At 34.9% G+C, this 20,106-nt stretch overlaps 2 protein-coding genes across 2 annotated transcripts; both read right to left on the reverse strand.

Annotated features, from left to right (window-relative positions):
- Positions 1-560: 560 nt before the first annotated feature.
- Positions 561-3,719, reverse strand: LOC129270636 (gamma-glutamylcyclotransferase-like). The gene is made up of 4 exons (XM_054907980.2): positions 3,612-3,719; positions 3,273-3,381; positions 2,751-2,902; positions 561-2,391 (listed from the first exon to the last, which is right to left on the reverse strand). The coding sequence occupies exons 1-4, from the start codon at positions 3,629-3,631 to the stop codon at positions 2,145-2,147; spliced, it is 528 nt and encodes a 175-aa protein (XP_054763955.2). The 5' UTR covers positions 3,632-3,719; the 3' UTR covers positions 561-2,144.
- A 1,621-nt stretch (positions 3,720-5,340) lies between these two features.
- LOC135153149 (uncharacterized) lies at positions 5,341-16,432 on the reverse strand. Its single transcript, XM_064095172.1, has 6 exons — positions 16,222-16,432; positions 14,231-14,376; positions 13,278-13,529; positions 12,239-12,347; positions 10,689-10,831; positions 5,341-9,028 (listed from the first exon to the last, which is right to left on the reverse strand). The coding sequence occupies exons 1-6, from the start codon at positions 16,345-16,347 to the stop codon at positions 8,764-8,766; spliced, it is 1,041 nt and encodes a 346-aa protein (XP_063951242.1). The 5' UTR covers positions 16,348-16,432; the 3' UTR covers positions 5,341-8,763.
- Between the last annotated feature and the right edge of the window lie 3,674 nt (positions 16,433-20,106).

Genomic DNA, 20,106 nt, shown 5'->3' on the forward strand with positions numbered 1-20,106 from the left:
GCCCAATAATTCAGGATGTGCAAAATAAAATAAGATTGCAATGTTACACAGAAATCGGCAAGTGAGATTGAGATACGTACGTATCTCGTTCTTTACTTAAAATCGTGCTCAAAATTTCCGTTTTTCAGATTGGAATATAAAAATTTTCAGCTCGCGCTTCGCGCTTGCATCATTTCTTTAGCAAAACCCCATACTTTTCATGATTTAATAGGTGAATAGAATGTCCCGTTTTCAGTTCTAAACCTCAAAAGAGTTCCTGCTTCGATTTGCAATAATCGTTTTCAGAAATATCAAAATTTTCAGCTCGCGCACTTCGCGCTCGCATCTATTGTTCTTTTAGATACCAATCTTAATCATTGATACCAAAAATGCTTAGAATATCAAGCTTTCAGGTCAGAATATAAAGAGATTTCAGCTCGCTCTCGGCACTCGCATTATCTGTGCAGTAAGATATGAGTCACTAAAAACAGTCAAACAGTGTTTGAGATATGTGTCTCTTTCTCATGAGTCATATATATATATATATATTAATGAGGCAAAGTGGTAATGCATTGTACTTAGTTCCAACAGTTTATTTTGAATTCCAAATTTTCGACGTTAAACATACGTCTTCCTCAGGGATACAATAAATATATATCGATATATACGATATATATATATCGAGCGCCTTTGGAACGTTGCTTCATGATTTTGCCCCCCCCCCCAATCTGAAAAATGGATCGACGCCCTTGACCCCGATACAAGGGTGTAGGCTGGTTTGAGCACGGGGAGGTGCAAATCATGGGGAGGTGGCACTAAAGTTGGGAAAATTAGCTGTTGAAAGCAGAAGAAGGGGTAACAAATTACGTTTTTGCTTATACCAGTGTCGGAACTCCTCTGCCTCAGCGGGAGGGTACACGTGCACCCAGCGCACCCCAGCCTACTCCCTTGCTATATCTCTTCTATTCAAGAAAAATCGTTTTATGTAATAGAAGCGACTAACAATGTTGTTAAGGTCAGTCTAGTGTCAACTACATGCAGAAAACACAGTAACACGAAAATAGAAAAATACTTTTTTATGTCTCAAATAAAATATTTAATTCATCTACAAGAATATCTATTGAAAAATGTGATAAGAAAAGCAATGAAGCCACTACTAAATTCCTTTTATAAAAATCCGCTAACATAAAATAACCATTCGCAAAATAAATTTAATCGGTATTGCATACCTTTAAAGTTGCAATTTATAGCTGGTGATATATTTTTTATCTGAATTAGTCAGAATGAGTATTACATTGATAGCCTTTATCACACATATTAATTTTTCTTCTTTTTTTAAAAGGACACAATTTGAATGGATTCAACGTGATCATCTAGTTTTCTGTAAAGCTGTTGTAAATTATAATTCATCCACGAAAATACTCAATCATACTCTGGAATTATGTCTGGTCATCTAGACTTACGATTTTCAAGCATACAAAGGAACTTTTCACGTACGATTCGTCCCGCCAATAACTTAGAGAACTCTTTGGAAGCATCCTAGATTGGAGGGTTAAACGCTTTATGTCTTGCTTGAGAATCATGGATCCAGATGGCCAAATTTATTATAATAATCTGCTTGAGAATTTCTGTATTGATTAGAATGATATTAAAATGGATTAATGGACCGGTATGAATATACATAAAGTCTAGCTATTTCGAAGCACACATTTTTTGTGGATTTTTTTTGGGGTCATTTTCAATAGTGTATTTTCACCTTGATCTACAGCAACTGGTCGATGGGATCGGAGTAAAATTTCACAACTAATTTTTTGCATTCGTAGATACAGATGACCTTCATGCATCAAACATTGTTTTCTTAAGTACATATCATTTTTACAGTATATAATTATAATAATAATAATACATATGATTTATATAGCGTCTTTTCCATTTTGATTAAATGCTCAAGGCGCTTATATAAGAGCAAAACATAAAAGTAAAGAGAACTAAGAGAAGTACAAGAAAGAGTGAATTACAAAATAATGAGGAAAGTGTCTGTCTTCAAACCTATAGTAGGCCTACCTGCTGGTATATACGACATATAGAAACTGATATGTTGCAGATTCGGGGCTTCAGTTCACGATGCTCGATTTTTAATAGAATAGATAAAATTAAGTAATTGATCATTTGAATATTTCATTCATGATATCTGGTGGGTTAGTCTGTCCATTGTGCTTGATTGACCTTAAGAACTCGACGTAGGTTTTTGGAAGGCCAGACTCTACGGCGCCCTCTGTGATGACCTTCATGTAGTATGGTGATGGAAGTTCTTCCTCTTGGCCATTCATCATCTGATAGGTGCGACAAACGTATTCCATACCCTCTGGTGACGTCACCGTGACGTCAAATGCTTTATAGCTAGATTCCGGCCTTTGAAAAATAATCACACAAAACAATGGAAATCATATAATTATTTTCTTTACTTTTACAATTAAGAGATCTATATTGCAGTGTTGGCGCCATGAGACTCAATGGACAGTGCATGTGTTCTGCAAGTTACTCTATTATTATCTTTACCAATATTTGGTTATGTAATTCCTAATGAACCATATAGTCGTGAATTTTTTTTTTCTTTCATCTTTCTCTCCACTTTTTTAGATTCAGTATATTACTGTAAAAGTCTGTAAAAGTGTCTGGCAACATAAAGAATTTTCACTTTAGTATAACATGGCCCGTTTCCTGTGTATTTTTTCCTTGACCTGACATAAACCAAATTGAAGTGTGCTTACGGATCTAGATTAGCCAGATCTGATTTGTGGAGACGCCATACTGCTCCCCAGACGTGACCTTGAGGACTCTCTATAATAGAGGCAGGGGCTCCGTTCCATAGACTTTCTTTTACACTCCATCCGGGGTACACTTGAAAACAAAGTCTGTAACCCTATAAATATCGTTAAAAATATAAATATTAATGAAAAATATCCGATGTCGGTTTTTTCAAGAATTTCTTCATTAAGGTAATGCCACCATCAGGGCGGGTAAAATGTTTGACAAGCAGCAAAAATACAAATTGTTATTCAAACATAATCCTTGATACACCCTGTTAACGGTCGTCGATCTATGGCTAGTGGCTTTGGAGTATAAAGTCGCCATGTGCTAAGTTCTAAATACCTTGATGTCTTGCTCTTTAAATACAATGCCACTCTTATAGCAAATTATCATAACAGTTTTTCATTATGAATAGCGGTCCTAGTAAATAATAACCCTTTTGCAAACTTATGAATAGTATATTGCATACTCAATGTTATTACCTCTAGTTTAGCTGGACCAACTAGCTCCGCGGTTGGGGTACCAATGTGTATACGGGCTCTCAGCAGGTTGCTGGCAAACCCAAAATACAGAAATGAATCCCCATCATTACTAATCAGATAAAAATAGAAAAATAAAAAAATGAAAAGGAATGAAAGACACATTATTTTGTGTATGTCATCCGGGGTATTATAATAAGCATACATTAATATCAATGGTAAGGCCAAAATAATATAAATGAAAGGTTTCAGTACAGTATATACTGGCGGTGTTACAAGATTCTGCATGTAATTTGTAATCAAAATGATAATTACCAAGGAATCGGTTAAATTTCAACTTACCTCAGTGCACCACTGTCCATGTTATTCTAAACAATATGCTCCTCTAAAGTATATCATCAGAAAGGGAAATTCCTTTCTTGAATAAATACCAAAGGTCTAATTGCGAATGGCCGGTAGCATGACGGAACCAACCTTTGGTCTTGTGCTGATGAAAAATAAAGATAAGTGTATTTAGTACTGCCTAAAAGAAAGGGGTGACTCTTATTATTTCAGATCACACTGGAGGATGGTGGGGGGGGGGGCATGATCATGTGTGTTTTTGGTGTCTTATCCGTCAACTTTGTTTGATTTTTGGTCAGCGTCATTTACCCCCAATCCTTACTTTTAATGTATTCATGAGCCGATCGCTAGTCGAATTTGGACAGTTTTAGGCATTATCAACCCCCTTTGATACAGATAGGCAGGCTTGGGGGCACTGTGCCGCCAAAAGTTCCGTGACCAAATAAACAAAGATAAATGAAGATAAAACGAAAAGGAAAGAAAAGGAGAGGAAATATCATTGTTAAAATAAATGTTAAAATAAATGTTAAAATCTATCACAAGATAGATTTTTAGTTCAAAAGGTCCATTTTTTTTTGCTTGCTCGCGATTTTAATTTTGTCACAATGCGACGTGTTGAGCCCCCCAAAAAACTGTTTAGCTCATTATGCCAGTGTGTCACACACCGAGGATCTACTAGATGTCTCAAAACAGTTTCAGTTATCAATTTTCCCCACAATGTTTTGTCTGTCTTTTTACAATGCGGCGCCACTGACGGGTAGGGGCGGGGGCAGGGGGCGATCGTCCCATTTGATTTTTTTGTGATAAAAATATAATAAAATGAATAGCTCAAAAGGTAGTGAACCCCGCCAGAAAATGAACACATTTAAAAGTGTTCAAGTTTTGCTAGGTTTTAGATATCTAATTTTGAAGTCAAGTGATAAAATATTACATTTAATAAAGATTGTTTCTGTGGGCCCACCGAACATTTAGTATTGTTGTCTACATTCAACTCTCAGCATAATGGAGCGCATTTTGTGCTGGCGATCACTAACTTTTGAGTACAACTGTACATGTACTATTTCAAATCGCTAGATTTATAATAGAATCATTTATTAAGGCAATGATGTTTCTAAGTCTTACGTCAACCACTCCAAATAACTGCTCTGTACTACCTCATGGACAAGATGAAGGTCCAAAGTTGATATTCATTGAACCCTGCATGGGAGTAATACTTACTCCAATATTGAATACTTCCACGTCCTACCACTCCCCCTCTCTTACAAGAAAATTATATAATCAAAGTCGATTTCGATTTGAGGGTCCCCATGCCTCCCCAGTGGATTTATCTAAATAACAAGATCGAAATAAATAAAATCTGTAAGTACGTTCTGCATGTAAATCCACCAATGTATTTAAATGATTCTTCTTCTATCATATGACCAAAATTGGGATTTCGTATCGACACTTTCAAAGCTCAATATCTGAATTTCTTGATAGTATTTTGTTAATTCAATCCCTTCTGCATTTTTCTTTATTTCTCCATCCTTAAATGGAGTCTCTCTCATGTACCCCCTCTCTCTTACACACACACACCCACATATCTCACTCACTCTTCCCTCTCTCTCTCCCTTTCCGTCTCTCTCTTTATCTACCCTCTCTCTCATCATTTTACCACCATCCGAAACACTATCAGCTTCCAATGAAACGAGAGATAACGATCATCAATGAAAATGGCAACACAATCATGTTTGATCAATGCAGTAATATAAATTTTATTTCCCAGTATCTACAGTACAGAGAGGTACACACACGTTTGACATGAAACCAAATCAATTTTTGTACCGTTTCAACTTTCAACACTAACCTTATAAAATTCATGTAAGCTAACCATGTTTTAATTTCCATATTCAATAAGCTCAACTCATACTGTACTTCATTATAATCTTGGCGCTACAAATAATGGTATTTGAGCTAAATATGCACAGTACATGTAGAGATTAATATACAATAACAACCACTTTTCAACATATATGAATGTGTACGGCAACAGGAATTGTTTTTTTCTAAGTATTTCAGTGAAATCACAATCTACATCCCAGACGGTAATTTTCACAGCAAGAAGTCATCTTCATAAGTATATTGTTGAAAATATTACACATGCATTTTCTTATTATTGCAAAGTCATAAAACAATAAATCTCCTGAATATATATTATCCATTGTTAAAATTATACAATTACTACATGCATTTCCTACACAATGAGGGGAAATGCAGATAAAAACTTCCTAATATAGGGCAAGGTAATAAGTTTTCTCTGTCATGATATTCATACATTAAAATGATATACAATTTTAATGATATAATGAGGAGGATTGGACACTCCATGAGAGCAACATTTCTAGGTTTACGAAATACAGAACATAATTAGTTGATTGTTCCAAATATTAAACACATCCAAACTGATGTAATAAACAGAACCCATGTGCCGGTGTCCCCATCTACATGTATTACAAAAATACTTCTCTCCAAGCAGAGTAATACAGAAACTACAAATACAATGAATGAAGGGCATCATTTATTTAATTTTTTTAACTTCTTGTTTGATATTCATTCTAAAAACTATGTTATAAAAGGACCCCCAAAACAACTGAGAGTTATTACTGTTATTTCTAGAAAAAAATTATTCAATCAATACGATAAATTAATACTGTTATTAGTATTGAATAATATATCATCATTGATAAATCAATAGTCCCTTCATACAATCCTTTGCTTTCAGTGAACTTACACTCTTTTGATTTACTTGTCATACGTGTATATAATTCAGTCAGGAAATAAATAAATATTTTGTAACGAGACTTTTCATGAGTAAATTATGCAAAACCAATCTCATTTTCACCCATTAAGAGTGCAGGAAATCCTATAGTTAAATATGGAACTTTGTGGGGGCATCGTGGTCTAGTGGTTATGACTCATGTCATTCAATCTGAGCGACATGGGTTCGATTCCCAGCCATGGCATGTTTTCCTTCAGCAAGATATTTACCCACATTGTGCTCAATGTGCTGCACTCAACCCAGGTGAGGTGAATGGGTACCTGGTAGGAAGTAATTCTTCAAATGCTAGAGCACCTGTAGGCAGCATGTCTGTAGCTAGGGTAATAATAATAGTATTATTGTAATGCACAGAAATTGCGCAATATAAATGTACAATTAATATTCATTATTATTACTATGATTACTTGAATAATAATTGCCTTTTACCATCTGCTTATCAATCTGCTCATTAAGAAAGATACCGCAATACCCATCAACATCAAATACATATAAAATTAGTATATATAATTGGATAAAACACACAAAATAATACAGTAAAGTTACCACCACGCATTAATCACATGATCAACATCTGATGTGGACGGATGTTTGCTTAACAATTGTCACACAGAGTACATGCATTTCTAATAAATCATTCATTATCACATTACATAAACCAAACATCACATGTTTATCATATCAATTATTCCAGGCAGTATTAGTTGCAGAATTAATGTAAAATCATAACAAATTATACACATACAGTATATATATGCATTATATACAAAATAAATTTCATCTGTATACGGTATATATATTATACAATCAATTTCTTTCAAAAACAAGATTTACAATTAATTCTGATGGTTTTTCATCAAATCTAATTTGTGCACTTTGCTCCTCAGGTAGTGGACAAAGTATGAGTATCTTGTGCGTCAAGCTGGCATCCAAGAACAAGAGTAATAATCCTCATTATTTGGCTGTTCTTGTGTTTGTATTCATCTGTTTATATGAGCTTGCTTTTCTCAGTGACTGGCTGCCAAATCATTTTTATTAGCCTATTCCTATTTCGAAACCTGAAGGTTTTCATGGCAAACTCTAATTTACATGATTTAATCCATTTGGGGGTTCAAATTTCAAAATACAAGAGTTTGCATTTGGTGATTCAGCAGTGAGTGGGAATCCTTCATAGAGTTCAATAGCCCTTTTACCAAATGAACATCAGCTCACACACATGCAAAGATATTGTATGCATCATAGTTGCATATCTCAATTGAAAGTATCAAATAGAGAATGAGACATGATTGTAAAATGATCAATGTATAAATAAGTTTTTAAAAATTGTTTTGTTCAGTGTCAGAAGTGACAGAAAAACAATATTCATTCAGAGTGCAGACTTGAATAGGCCATGTAAGATCTGTAGGTCACCCTTATATGTAAGTACAATAAATAAAGATGACAAATGGAAGACGTATACCTATCACTTGTTGACCTACCCAACAGCCAAGTATAGAATTATAGCTTTAGTGAGCTTATTTTTCAGAAGTCCCCAATTTTCATGTACCTTGTCCATAATTTCTTACTTTAATCATCCCTTTTTTCCGATTTTTTTCTTCATGCAAATGATTTTATCAAAAAGAATGGATTGCCAATTAATTAACTACATGTAAGTCCTACTACCATTAAAAAATTTTCTATCTGCACACTCCCATCCAGCAAGCATTTTGAAGAAGCTTATCTTTGTGCGAGTGGGAACATATAAAATATTACAATGTACTGAACATCACTACTGAATGCTAGCATATTTATGCCGGATACCTGCGTTACTTTTCATAATAGATCATTAAAACATAATTCATTCACATCCTTACCATACACTTAAGTACCAGCAAATGAAATTGACTGCCCGTACCTACATAATACCGGTATGCTTCTTAAAAGTATGGCATGAATGCCCATAAAAGTTAAAAATAAGAATAGCAAAGAATAAACTAGATTCCCTAGGTAAATCTGAGACAGCTAAGTACTTATTTGTTTTACTCAAATATTAAACAAAAAGAAATAACATCACTGATTAGTTCACAATACGAATAAAAAAAGTACCATATATGATTTACCCATGAAATTGTGCTACATTCTTGAAAAGTACTCTATACATAGAATCCAACTTCCTAGAAATTAAATAAATCATTCCTATAATTTGGATTGATATCAATTGTAGGTCTATGGTGAACCATGTATAAACAGGTTAAAATTGGTAAAATTGATTACAATATGTTGAAGAACACTGATAAGGTAGATGGAAGTGTAGGCATCATAAAAGAAAGTTAAGTAATATCATTATTCTGGCCCAGGTCACGACTGAGATGTAGTAGATTTGAAGAGAGTGGCCATAATAGGAGGGGGATCCTTATCTCCGTTGTGAGGTATCGCTTCAAGACGTTGAACATAAGAGGAAGGAACTCGCGATTGTTTGGCGCCCTCTATCAAAACTTTCATGTAATGCGGTGAGGGAGCCATCTCCTCTACATTGTCATCAAGTTGATAAGTGCGACAAACATGACTGCTGCCTTCTGGTGTTGTCACGGTAACATCCAGGACGCTGTATTCACTTTCTTGACTGAAATTATGAGTGAATAATCAAAGATATTGATGTTATCAAGTAAAAATCAAGGTTAAAGAAATGACCAGTTAACTTATCCTTCAGCTAATAATTTATCTTTCTGAAGTGATCTGATAATGGCTTAATCAAAATGCAATAATTCAGACATCATTGCTTCAACTGTCAAATTTAGATAAAATAACATAATCCTGAAACTCAAGGGTGACAATAAGAATGGTCTTCAATGACAATTTTTCTATTAGTGAAGCCTCCGATAATAAAATCTACTCTCGGGAAAAGGATAAAGCAGATGACACTAAAAATGTCAATAAAAGTCTTTGTATTTCAATTGAAGCTACTGCAATTAAAATGATTTGAAAGTACAAATTTTGCTTGTACTATTCCAATTTTTATCGAGATTATATAATAATTTTAATAAAACCGGGTTATAGGATGTAGCCAACCATGGGTGCATATTATATGCAAGTAATGAGTTCCTACGTCATATATACACAACTCTCCAACTGTGCATTTTTTTGTACAGCACTGCATTTGGATGCATTGGTAAACCTCTAATTCGTAAAACCACGTGACACACTAATTCATTAAAAAAGAAAGCCATGGCTAGGATTTTGGATTTTGATGATGCCTTAACTCGGGCACGTATCATACTGACTCAACTTTTGGTGTCAAATTAGAAAACGGAATAGGGCCTATTTGTATTATCTGTGGAATTTTTCAGGGCTTTTAACAAATTGCCTAGTTTTATAAAACAAATAATGTACAGGTTTAATGATGGTGTTGTGAATGATGGTCATGCTGGTGACAACACAGGTAAGCTCTTTGGTATGTTATGCTATTTGAAGCACTTGCACGTACAGTCATGCGTATACAGTTGAGGCCAGAAGTTTACATACACCCAGGAAATTCAAAGAAAAGTTGACAGTTGCCAAACATCATAAATTTACTGTATCTTATAAAATATTTGTGCTATCATGACGAATTTGATAGCGGACAGAGGAGTATGTCATGCCCCTTCATCACATCGCTTTGTCATCAGGAGATGAAAAATATTTAGGTGTCATTTTTTCCCAAAAAATCTTCATATTTTAGACAAATTAAAAGTAAAAACTTGACAAAAACATCTCATATTTGTGCTAGTTACTTCTCAACACAAACATTTCAGATTACACCTTTTTGTTCAGTTGTGACATATCATGATAGAAAATGTAATATAAATCATAGATTTGGAATTTATATATTTCTATGAAATTATGTTTGAAAGTGTAATAACAAACAATAGAATACATTTGACAGGAATATTACTTCTTTTCTTCAAAGAAAATTCCACCTGAAATATACTTTAATCCCAATGTCATCCCAATCATGTGAAAGAGCCTAATACGCTCTTTCATTTGATACCAAATTCGTCATGGTAGTATTTATTTTTCTGAAAATATAGTACATTTTACAATGTTTGGCAAGCGAACAAATTTCATTGAATTCCATAGGTGTATGGAAACATTTGGCCTCAACATGTAGATACCTGCAAGTTTGCTGTATAGCTACTTACAGACTCTAAACTATGCATTATTCTTTATTTAAATAAAGAGCTCTATGAAACAACTGTAGACATAATAAAAGTAAACATAAAATGCTTAATAGATAGATGACCCACCTATCTAGGTGATCTCGGTCTGATATATGTAGTCTCCACACTACACCCCATAGATGATCACCTGGAGCTTTCTTGATAGTAGCAGGAGCACCTTTCCAGTAACCTATCCAATCAGGATAGGCATGAAAACACAGCTTATAACCCTACATAAAAGACAATTAGTAGGGCAATGAGATGGGGGTGGGGAATCAAATACATCTCAATATGTGTGAGCATGGTGATCTAGTGGTTCTTGCTCTCGCCTGTCAATCAGAGGGTCGTGGGTCTGAATCCCAGGTATGATATTATTTCTAACGTGGAGAAGATTTACGGTTCACCATGTGTAATATGAAGAAGGGAAGGAAATATAGGCAGAAATATTGAAATTGAAAGACGAGATAGGATGAAAAGAGGAAATTAGAAGTATTCTTTCTTGAAAGTGAGTGAAGTCCTGAAAAGGACTGTAAACCAGATGAGATGAGCTGAATATGGCTTGAGTAGCGATGGTTTGAGTAGTAGCAGGATGAAGTGAAGTGCTACTACTCAAACCATCGCTACTCAAGCCATATTCCAGTTTGCAAACATTACATGTTACTATGTTTGCAAAGCATCTGACTAGCATTCAGGTTGCCAAGAACAATCTTTGTTTAATGATTTATAATACTCCCTCATGGACTAAATAAGATGCTATGAAGGAATCCCCCCAAAGGAGGATAAACATAGCTTGGACTTTTCTTCGGTACCTATAGTGTATAAAGCCATGGTGACTTTCACCGACAGGTGACATAAGCTACTGTAATTTAATCTCCACATTGGCTGAGAGCAACTTACTTAGTGAAAACCACTGACAAAACTCTATCATGAAACAGTAAAATAAAAATCTTAAAATTCATTTTGGGTGCGTTCAATGTCGGTTTCCAAATTTAAACTGCAACATGAATGGTGATTACAAAATGCTGATATAATGAGAAACAAACGATGTGTTCAATATCCTCCATTCCCAGTCGTAAAAATAAACGTCTCTCAAATCACGATTCAGAGGAAAATTTAAACGTCGAAAAAGATGCGTTTGCAAATGCGATCAGCTCAAATTTACGACCTTGAGCATCACGAATGCGATATTGAACACAATTGCGTTTTGAAACGTCTTTAAATTTGCAGTCGCACTGGAAGCCAACAAAAACAGGAGCCAGAACTGACCTTTCTTGTGATGGGTCAAACTGAGCACTAAAGCTGCATTCACGAAAGCGGGAAATTTAAAGACGATCAACATATAAACGGCTTTATATTTTCGACAATGAACGGTGCACCGCTGATCGTGTTTGTGTTCGGTCTTTTGGAATTGAGTTTTTAATCATGATTCATGTTGCTGTTTAAATTTTCAAATCGACATCGAACACACCCTTACTTTGGGGATCTTAGGTGGCTGTTCACAAATTATCATTTTCAGTTACCATAGTTAATCATAGACCAGTACTGCAAATCAAAATCAAGGATTTCACTGAAATTGTCCACTTTCATGAAAATTCCCTGTAATTACTACCGTGCTAAAAATGAAAGTGAGAATGTACCTCAAGTTTAGCTGGACCAACTAGCTGCGCAGTAGGATTGTGCACATGAATCCTAGCTTTCAACATGTTGCTACCGTACCCAAAGTAGAGGAAGGTATCATCACTACTCCTGATAATAAATGACAATAAAAGAAAATAGAAATAATAATGCAGCTTATCTACTCTGCACAGAGTTCTCAAGACACTGGACTCATACTTTATTCCCACTGTCGTGCAATCCATTATGATTGACCTTTTGTAGCTGATCGCAAATGTTTTTGAGCCATCCAAATTTTTTCTTCAATCAAAATGATTGCCACGACCGACCTCAAGATCTGATACGATCACTACGATTATTCCACGATTTAGACCATGGTTTCAATCGTGGCGCGAATCACGACAGTAGGGCTAGGTATCGCAAAATTAGAGAATTCTATAGTCAAGGGGATATATGTATTTCAGACTAATATTTTGTACCGAATGTATCTGGGATACCACATGGATCTGTCCACGGAGGATTATCAATTGTTACTAGGAGTGCTGTGATAGTGCTCAGCAGTGCACCCCCAGTAACAATACAATAATCCTCCGTGGACAGGTCCCTGGGACACAATGGAACTCACTTTTGTGTTCAAACTCAGCCCAGTATAATTACTCATCCAATAACAGGTTGACTGTTGCAATGGGCTATGGCATCATACAGGACACCCACAGTGTCGTGCCAAACACTAACATGATGGATAAACTAACAATCTTTGGGGGCAGTGTTACAGCTCGCCGTCTCTCTACAAATTTGTGCTTCATGACATAAGTTAACAAGAAGAACAAGTTTCTACTTTTAATACACATGTGACAAAGGAACAGATTGAGGTACAAAATGAAGAGCCAATAAATTGTCCAGAGTGAATTAAGCACCATTTAAGTATCTAAGTGTCAATCTATTGTTGATCAAATATCAATTATGCATGAAATTCACTAGTATGTGTAATAAAACATCTCAATTAGTGTAATTTAAGTGTAAATCAAATGTCAGTTAAGTATTAATCTGTACATTTCTTACTCGGTATCGATTAAATTCATGATTTCCACCTGTCCGCTGTATCCGTTATCCTCAATCGATCTCAGCCATTCAAGGTAATACTCAGGGAGAGAGTTTTGATCGGCCCCTTTCCTGATCACATCCATGTATTGAGGTGAAGGGGTGCTCTCCTTAAAGTCTATTATGCTGTATGTCCAACATGTATGACGGGTACCATCTTGTGATGTCACAATGACTTCCTTTCGTCTGTAAACAACGCCTTTACCCTCTTGACTGTAGTGAGTTAATACAGAATACAATGGAGAGATAATAGGGAGCTATGTAGCATTTGTAAGAAATTATACACATTGATATTCTGATTGAGTTTTATTAAGTACTCATTCAAATATTTGCAAAAGTATATTACACAAATGAATGACACAAACTACAAATACATAGAATTTAAAAGAAAGACCACAGAAATTTTGAAATCTTGAATACAACTAGTGTAGTAAGTTTCAAAGGTACACCATAAACTTGACGTTTCGACAAGTGTGTTCTTGTTGTCTTCATTTATTTTCCCAAGAATTTAAATGAGAGTTGAGTTATCATCCAAGTTGCTAGAAATCTGGGGTTTTCTATTAAAGCTTTCTTGTGTATACATGCTAAATTCAGGTCGCATTAACTGCAAACAATCAACCAGTTTAATGACATACTGCAGTTTATCTATGATTTAAAAAAAAAGGTCGATGACAACCTGAAAGCTTGCCACACATAGCCAAAAGTAATATTTACGAACTGGATAAACTACTCTCAGGTAAAAAAAAAACAATTATATACCGTATTACTTCATGTATAATAAATCATTGTACATTACTGCATCTCTATTATTAAGTTGTAGGATTGTAAATTACTAAATCTCTATTAGGTTGTAGGATTATTACCTACAAATAAATTTGAGTAACCAGACCTACATAACAATAGAATCAACTTACAAATCCAGACTTGCGAGATCCTTTTCCTCCAATCTCCACACTATGCCCCACACAGAACTCCCATTCCTTTCTTCAACAGTAGCGACACCACCATGCCATCTATCACTCATCCATTCGCTTTGTCCTCCAAAACATAGCTTGTGATCCTGAAAAATTGAAAGACAAGCCACAAGAAAGATCACACCATTTGAATAGAAATTATTATGAAGCACTTTTAAAGTTTCCTAATTAATGTAAGACAGGTCTTTCTTGCCTCTTGGCATGAATGAAAACAATGAAATCAAGTCCAAGACAAGAGGAATTGGATGAGTGGGTCGTCAACGTCATCATCATTCATGGTTGTGGGGAAAAAGGGAAGATATTACAGCCTCTAACTTAGACCAAGAGCTTCGGTCTCTGTTATGTTGGTTGTTCCGCTGAACTCTGTTGGCTCCACTCACCAAATACAGAGACCAAAGTTCTAGCTTGATCTGTACAGGGACTCAATGGCCATATGTTTACATATCAAGTTCGGATAAAACTGGGAAGGGAAGTGAAGTTGCGCGACAGCTGAAGTAAGTCACTGGTTTTCCCACTTTTAAGTTTATTTTCCCCCGTTTTGGTGCATTTCAGGCCAAAACGGAATAATTTCTATTTGGGTAGTTCTTTTTATATATGTTTATGAAATAAAGACAAAAAATCGATGAGCCCCGTCGGGGGGATTTTGCATTGTTAACCCGTCTGTGTACGAGGAGAAATTAAAAAAAAAATGTTTAAAAACTCCTCGAAACAGACGGCTGCCAGCTGTCTAGATCTACCTCAGTCTTACTTAGAGAGGTAGATTTACACATTTAAAATATTATTCTTCTTGAAATTAATTCTCATTTGTAAAATGTTTTATTATTAAAAGGTAATTAGTATCAACTATAATTAAGCCTAGGCTAGACATAGGATGGGGAGTCGGGTGTCCGGACAGTTTATATTCTTGAGGCCTTCTTTTTTGTCTTTGGATTGCACTAAAAATATGAATTCGATAGTTGTAATCATCTTATATTTTGTTCTCTATAATATTTCCTAACATTTTGTAATAAAAATTGATGAAATTTCACTTGTAAATTTTTCCAAATGACGTTCTAAATTGATCGTCCGGACACACAACAACTGGGTATACCAGTAGTATGGTAGTGGATCGTATTACCGAACGCTTTTCATGAATTCAATCATATCAAACACATTATTCTCATAAAATTCACCAAACTTTCACCATAAATACACAATTACCTACAAAATATAAATATGTAAAAATTTTGCCGAAATCGTTTTTCCTTTTTACGATATTAGCTTCCAATCGGACCCCTCTTCGCATGTGAAATATTTTGGTCACTTGAAAAAGGTATCGTATTACCGAACATGTGTTATCTATGGGAAAATTTGAGAAAACAACAAAATCACTGATTAGCTATTTTGACCATATTTTATTATTCTAAGAATATTAAGACTTTGAAAATGTGTTTTTTTACAATTTTTCATCATCTTTCTATTCAAGTTCTCTTTGGAAGGATGTTGCAAAATTTTGAGCGTATGAAATTATTTTCTGATGCGTATGATGCGCGCATTCGGTAATACAAGGCCGGTCGGTAATACAATTACTCACTATACACCCGAATATCGCCCGGTAGGATGGGGGGTTGGGTGTCCGGACACGTAACAGAAATGAAGCCTTGTTTTTATCTCAGGAATAAACCAAAAATATAGGTTGAATAGTTTTTTTTCACCATCAATATTTGTTCTTTATAATATTTTCTTATATTCTGTGCTAAAAAGAATTAAAGACATTGCTTGTAAACTTTTCAAAATTGAGAGTAACGTCATGTGTCCGGACACCCAACCCGTCCGGACACACAACCACTGGGTACAGGCCGCTATCTACGGTGAGCCAAACGACAGTCACTTAACGCCCAACGCTGCGGGAGGACTGTCTGTTGAGTTCCGATGAAATAAAATTGTTTTACCTTTAATTCTGCGACGTCAACAAAAACAGCAGACGGGTTTTTCAAGTGAATTCTCTCTTTCATTAGATTACTGCCATATCCATAATACAAAAATGTGCCTTCAGACCCTCTTGAAGTTTCGTCCATGCTTGCTATCTCAACTTTGTTATCGTCAAACGCAAAGTGTTATCTGCGGAACGGCGACGTCAACCAGACTAAATCATTGGTCGATATCGATCGAGCTAGCTAGCTGCGGTTGTGATTATAAAGTTTTAAACAAGAGATGGTGCTAAACAACCTACCGCACCTACCGCAGACGTACAGACTGGAAGTTAAGAGAATTTCAATACAAACTTTTACATATAGCATCATATTTTGTAATGACAAACTTTTCCAGTTTGGTATAATACATTCCAATACTTTCTCTTTCTGTAGAAAAAGAGATAGAAACATATTATCATGTATTTTATAAATGTGCTGAAGTGTCTAAGACTTGGACTGAAATAGGAAACAAATTACATCTTCTAAAATTCCTTGATATACAATGGCTTGAAGTATTACTTGGTGTTAGAGACAATATAAAACACAATTCTTTATTAAATCATGTAATAATTTTGGTCAAATATATGATTTACAATAACCGTAAACTGGGAAGGGTCCCTACATGTAAAGAAATATGCAGTGCTATTAAAAGGTCAAAACAGATCGAATGTGAAAAGGCAAAAAGAAAGGATAAATTAACTCTACACCATACAAAATGGGAAAAATTTCCCAATTGTCGGTTTGAGTCAATTACACTGAAGTGTTTATTTTTTTTTCTTTCTTCAAACCACTAGCGTACCTACGGGGGGGGGGGGGGGGGGGCAGGGGGGGCACTCTGCCCCCCTGACGAGTCACAACCCATGCAAAAACGTATCTTTGCCCCCCCTGACGGGCTTGAAAAACCTTTTTTGCCCCCCCTGACGAGCTTTAAGACCTTCAATACCCCCCTGACGAGCTTGAAGACCTTTTTTTTTTTTTTTTTTTTTTTTTTTTGCTTGTCAATTTTTTTCTGGTACGAAATCCTTTATTTGTGATCGAAGACCTTTTTTTTTTTTTTTTTTTTTTTGCTTGTCAAATTTTTTGGCGGACGGTTTTGCCCCCCCCCCCTGTGGAAAATCCTAGGTACGCCACTGCTTCAAACCCTTTTTCCCACTGATCCTTACCCATCAATTTAAATATATATAAAAAAATCAACTTACGATTATCTTGCATCAAAGCTTATTTTGTATAAAATGATTTATAGTATAGTACTGGCATAATAGTAATTAAATCATTATAAAATATATTATGATACCAGTAAAAGATAAAGGAGATGAGTTTCAGTTTGGATGCTCTCCCTTTACATTTCTGTTTTTTGTTTTGTTGATATTTTGTATTTGTGTGTTTTATATATATAATCTTTATTCAGATTTTACAATTTTTAAGTATAAACATAGAGATTTATTCTTTTTTGCATTGTCTTCAAAATATGGAGATATACATTTTTTTATTATGGGATAGTCTATTCACATCTTTATTAAACAAAGTATTATATATAAAAATGGTATTATTTGCTCAGAATTTAAAAAGTCTTTATGTTGGGATTTTTTTTCATCATACAATACCGCATTATAATACAGTAAATACAAGTGAAAATAACTGTTTCCCCGTTTGTATTATGGGTTGTGATAATCTTTGTTAAAAAATGTTTATCATAATATATAATATTTCATTTGTTATATTGCTGTATATATGTACTTCACTTATTTTATATATTTTCTTTATTACCCTTGTATGTATGCAAAATGTGATATTATCTGAATAAAAGCATAAAAAAACATGCAGACTTGGAGCAGAGTACATGGATGAAATAGAGTTTATCTACCTGGATGAAATGGAATGTCAGTTTGTCAGTTCTGTTCAGTGGCGTACAGATGGGAGGGGGGAAGCTTGGGGGTGCTTGCTCTCCCCAATTTTTTACGACCAAGAAAACAAAAGAGAAAAGATAACGTATTGGAAAGAGAATTTGTTTATGATTTTCTGATAACTTTATTTAGGTTGTGATTATAATGTTTTAAACAAGAGATGGCGCTAAACCACTTACCGCAGACGAACTGCAGAATTGCAGCAGAGTATATACGGATGAAATCATGAGAGGTTTATCTTCCACCTCAAAATGGATTAAATGGAATATCAGTTCTGTTCAGTGGCGTACAGATGGAAGGGGGGGGGGGGGCTTTGGGCTTGCTCCCCCCAAATTTTAATGACCAAGAAAACAAATGAGAAAAGAAAAAGGATAGGAAAGAGTTTATGAAATAGAGATGGTTTATGATAATATTTTTTTGAATATTATGTCAAAATCTGCCACAAAATTGGATTTTTGTAATAGAAATGTCGATTTTTCTTTTTGCCCGTTCGCTTCGCCCACTTGCAACTTTTTATCAATTTTGCCTGAAACGCCATATTTGGTCACCTCAATATTTTGGGCTCATTACGACACTCTGGTTCTGCTTCAACCTGTAGTTGTGAGTCAGTCGTGAGATGGTCGGGTCGTATGAGGTGTCCGGTAGCCTTATACTTAGGGGTGAAAAGGGGAAAAGAGGGGAAATGGAAAACAATCGAGGAACTGAAAGAAAGAATTAGAAGTGAATGGTCAGAGCTATACTGCCCAACTTTGGCAAAAGGAAGCAAGTGCCCACATCAGTCAAATTTGAGTTATTGTTGTTGCTGAAATACCCTTTGTACGTTGCACGTTCGGACAAAAAGTTGGGGAAGAAATTATCGTTCTATGGAAAGATATTGAAGAAAATTTGCTGTTAAAATGCATTGACGCCTATGTAAATGACGTTCACATCGCTCATTTACGACAAATTATAGTTTTGTCACTTGCTTCCTTTTGCCAAAGTACGGCAGTATATACCCTATTACTCAATAACAGAAAACACATTTTAATGCGTGTATACTTGCCCACCCCTATATCCTTACGCCATCCCTGACTGTACAGTTTATGCCTAGAATATACAACGGCTACATGGATAACATTAATTTCCAATATTTGGACTAATTAAGCACTATGATGGATGTGGGCATAATATCAAATTCTTGTGTGATCTGTAATAATAATTATGCTCGTCACAAAAAAAAGTCATGAATCTCATATATCTATATTTTTTTCTTTGGCATCATTTACACATCCTGACATAGGCTAAAGACTGCGAAAAGAGAAAAATTAAAATTTCGCTTATTTTCACAAAACAATTATTATTCACTGAATAGATTACATGCAAATGCAAATAAGACGGGTGATGTCATACAGCTATATACTTCTTTTTCAATTTTTGCAGGCAATCACAATAGGTTACAACATTGACAATGCAACTGAGAAGGAGTCAGACCTCGTTTGTCATATGATCTTGAGGAAAAAAACAATATATTTTATTGCTATATTGATGTAAATAGTAATTGGGAGACGTCATTGGTTCATGACCAAGATTTTTTTTAATCAAGTTAAACTTTGAAATTTCATAACTTTGTTATTTTATTAGGTTTTGACTTTTGATGAAATTTCAAGCATTTATAATTATGCTTGTACATTTTTATATCTTTTATAATAAGTTTTGTTAGGGCGGACTGAACTCGCCCTTATAATTAGTTCTAAATTTATGATAAACACGTTATATTTTCATTAGGCCTTTATGCCATCCCGTTGACTTAAACTTATATACATAATAAATGATTAATAATTATAAGAATGGAGCATATGAAGTAACACAGGAAAATAAAACAACTTGATAGTATATTTTTAACTATTCCGAAACATTGACATTTTATACTTTACCTTATGATAATAGGTTACTTTTTACCTTATCTCAGGGACACCAAATA

The sequence above is a fragment of the Lytechinus pictus genome, chromosome 2 (genome assembly GCF_037042905.1).
Source record: "Lytechinus pictus isolate F3 Inbred chromosome 2, Lp3.0, whole genome shotgun sequence".
NCBI classification, from domain to species: domain Eukaryota; kingdom Metazoa; phylum Echinodermata; class Echinoidea; order Temnopleuroida; family Toxopneustidae; genus Lytechinus; species Lytechinus pictus.

Excerpts from the sequence above, each read along its gene's own strand:
- LOC129270636 (XM_054907980.2), bottom strand. The coding sequence starts at position 3,631 with ATGGACAGTGGTGCACTGAG. Across the intron at positions 3,382-3,611 it reads ATGGACAGTGGTGCACTGAG|TAATGATGGGGATTCATTTC; the intron begins GTAAGTTGAAAT and ends TTATCTGATTAG. Across the intron at positions 2,903-3,272 it reads TTGGTCCAGCTAAACTAGAG|GGTTACAGACTTTGTTTTCA; the intron begins GTAATAACATTG and ends CGATATTTATAG.
- LOC135153149 (XM_064095172.1), bottom strand. The coding sequence starts at position 16,347 with ATGGACGAAACTTCAAGAGGGTCTGAAGGCACATTTTTGTATTATGGA. Across the intron at positions 10,832-12,238 it reads TTGGTCCAGCTAAACTTGAG|GGTTATAAGCTGTGTTTTCA; the intron begins GTACATTCTCAC and ends TCTTTTATGTAG. Across the intron at positions 9,029-10,688 it reads GACCGAGATCACCTAGATAG|TCAAGAAAGTGAATACAGCG; the intron begins GTGGGTCATCTA and ends TCATAATTTCAG.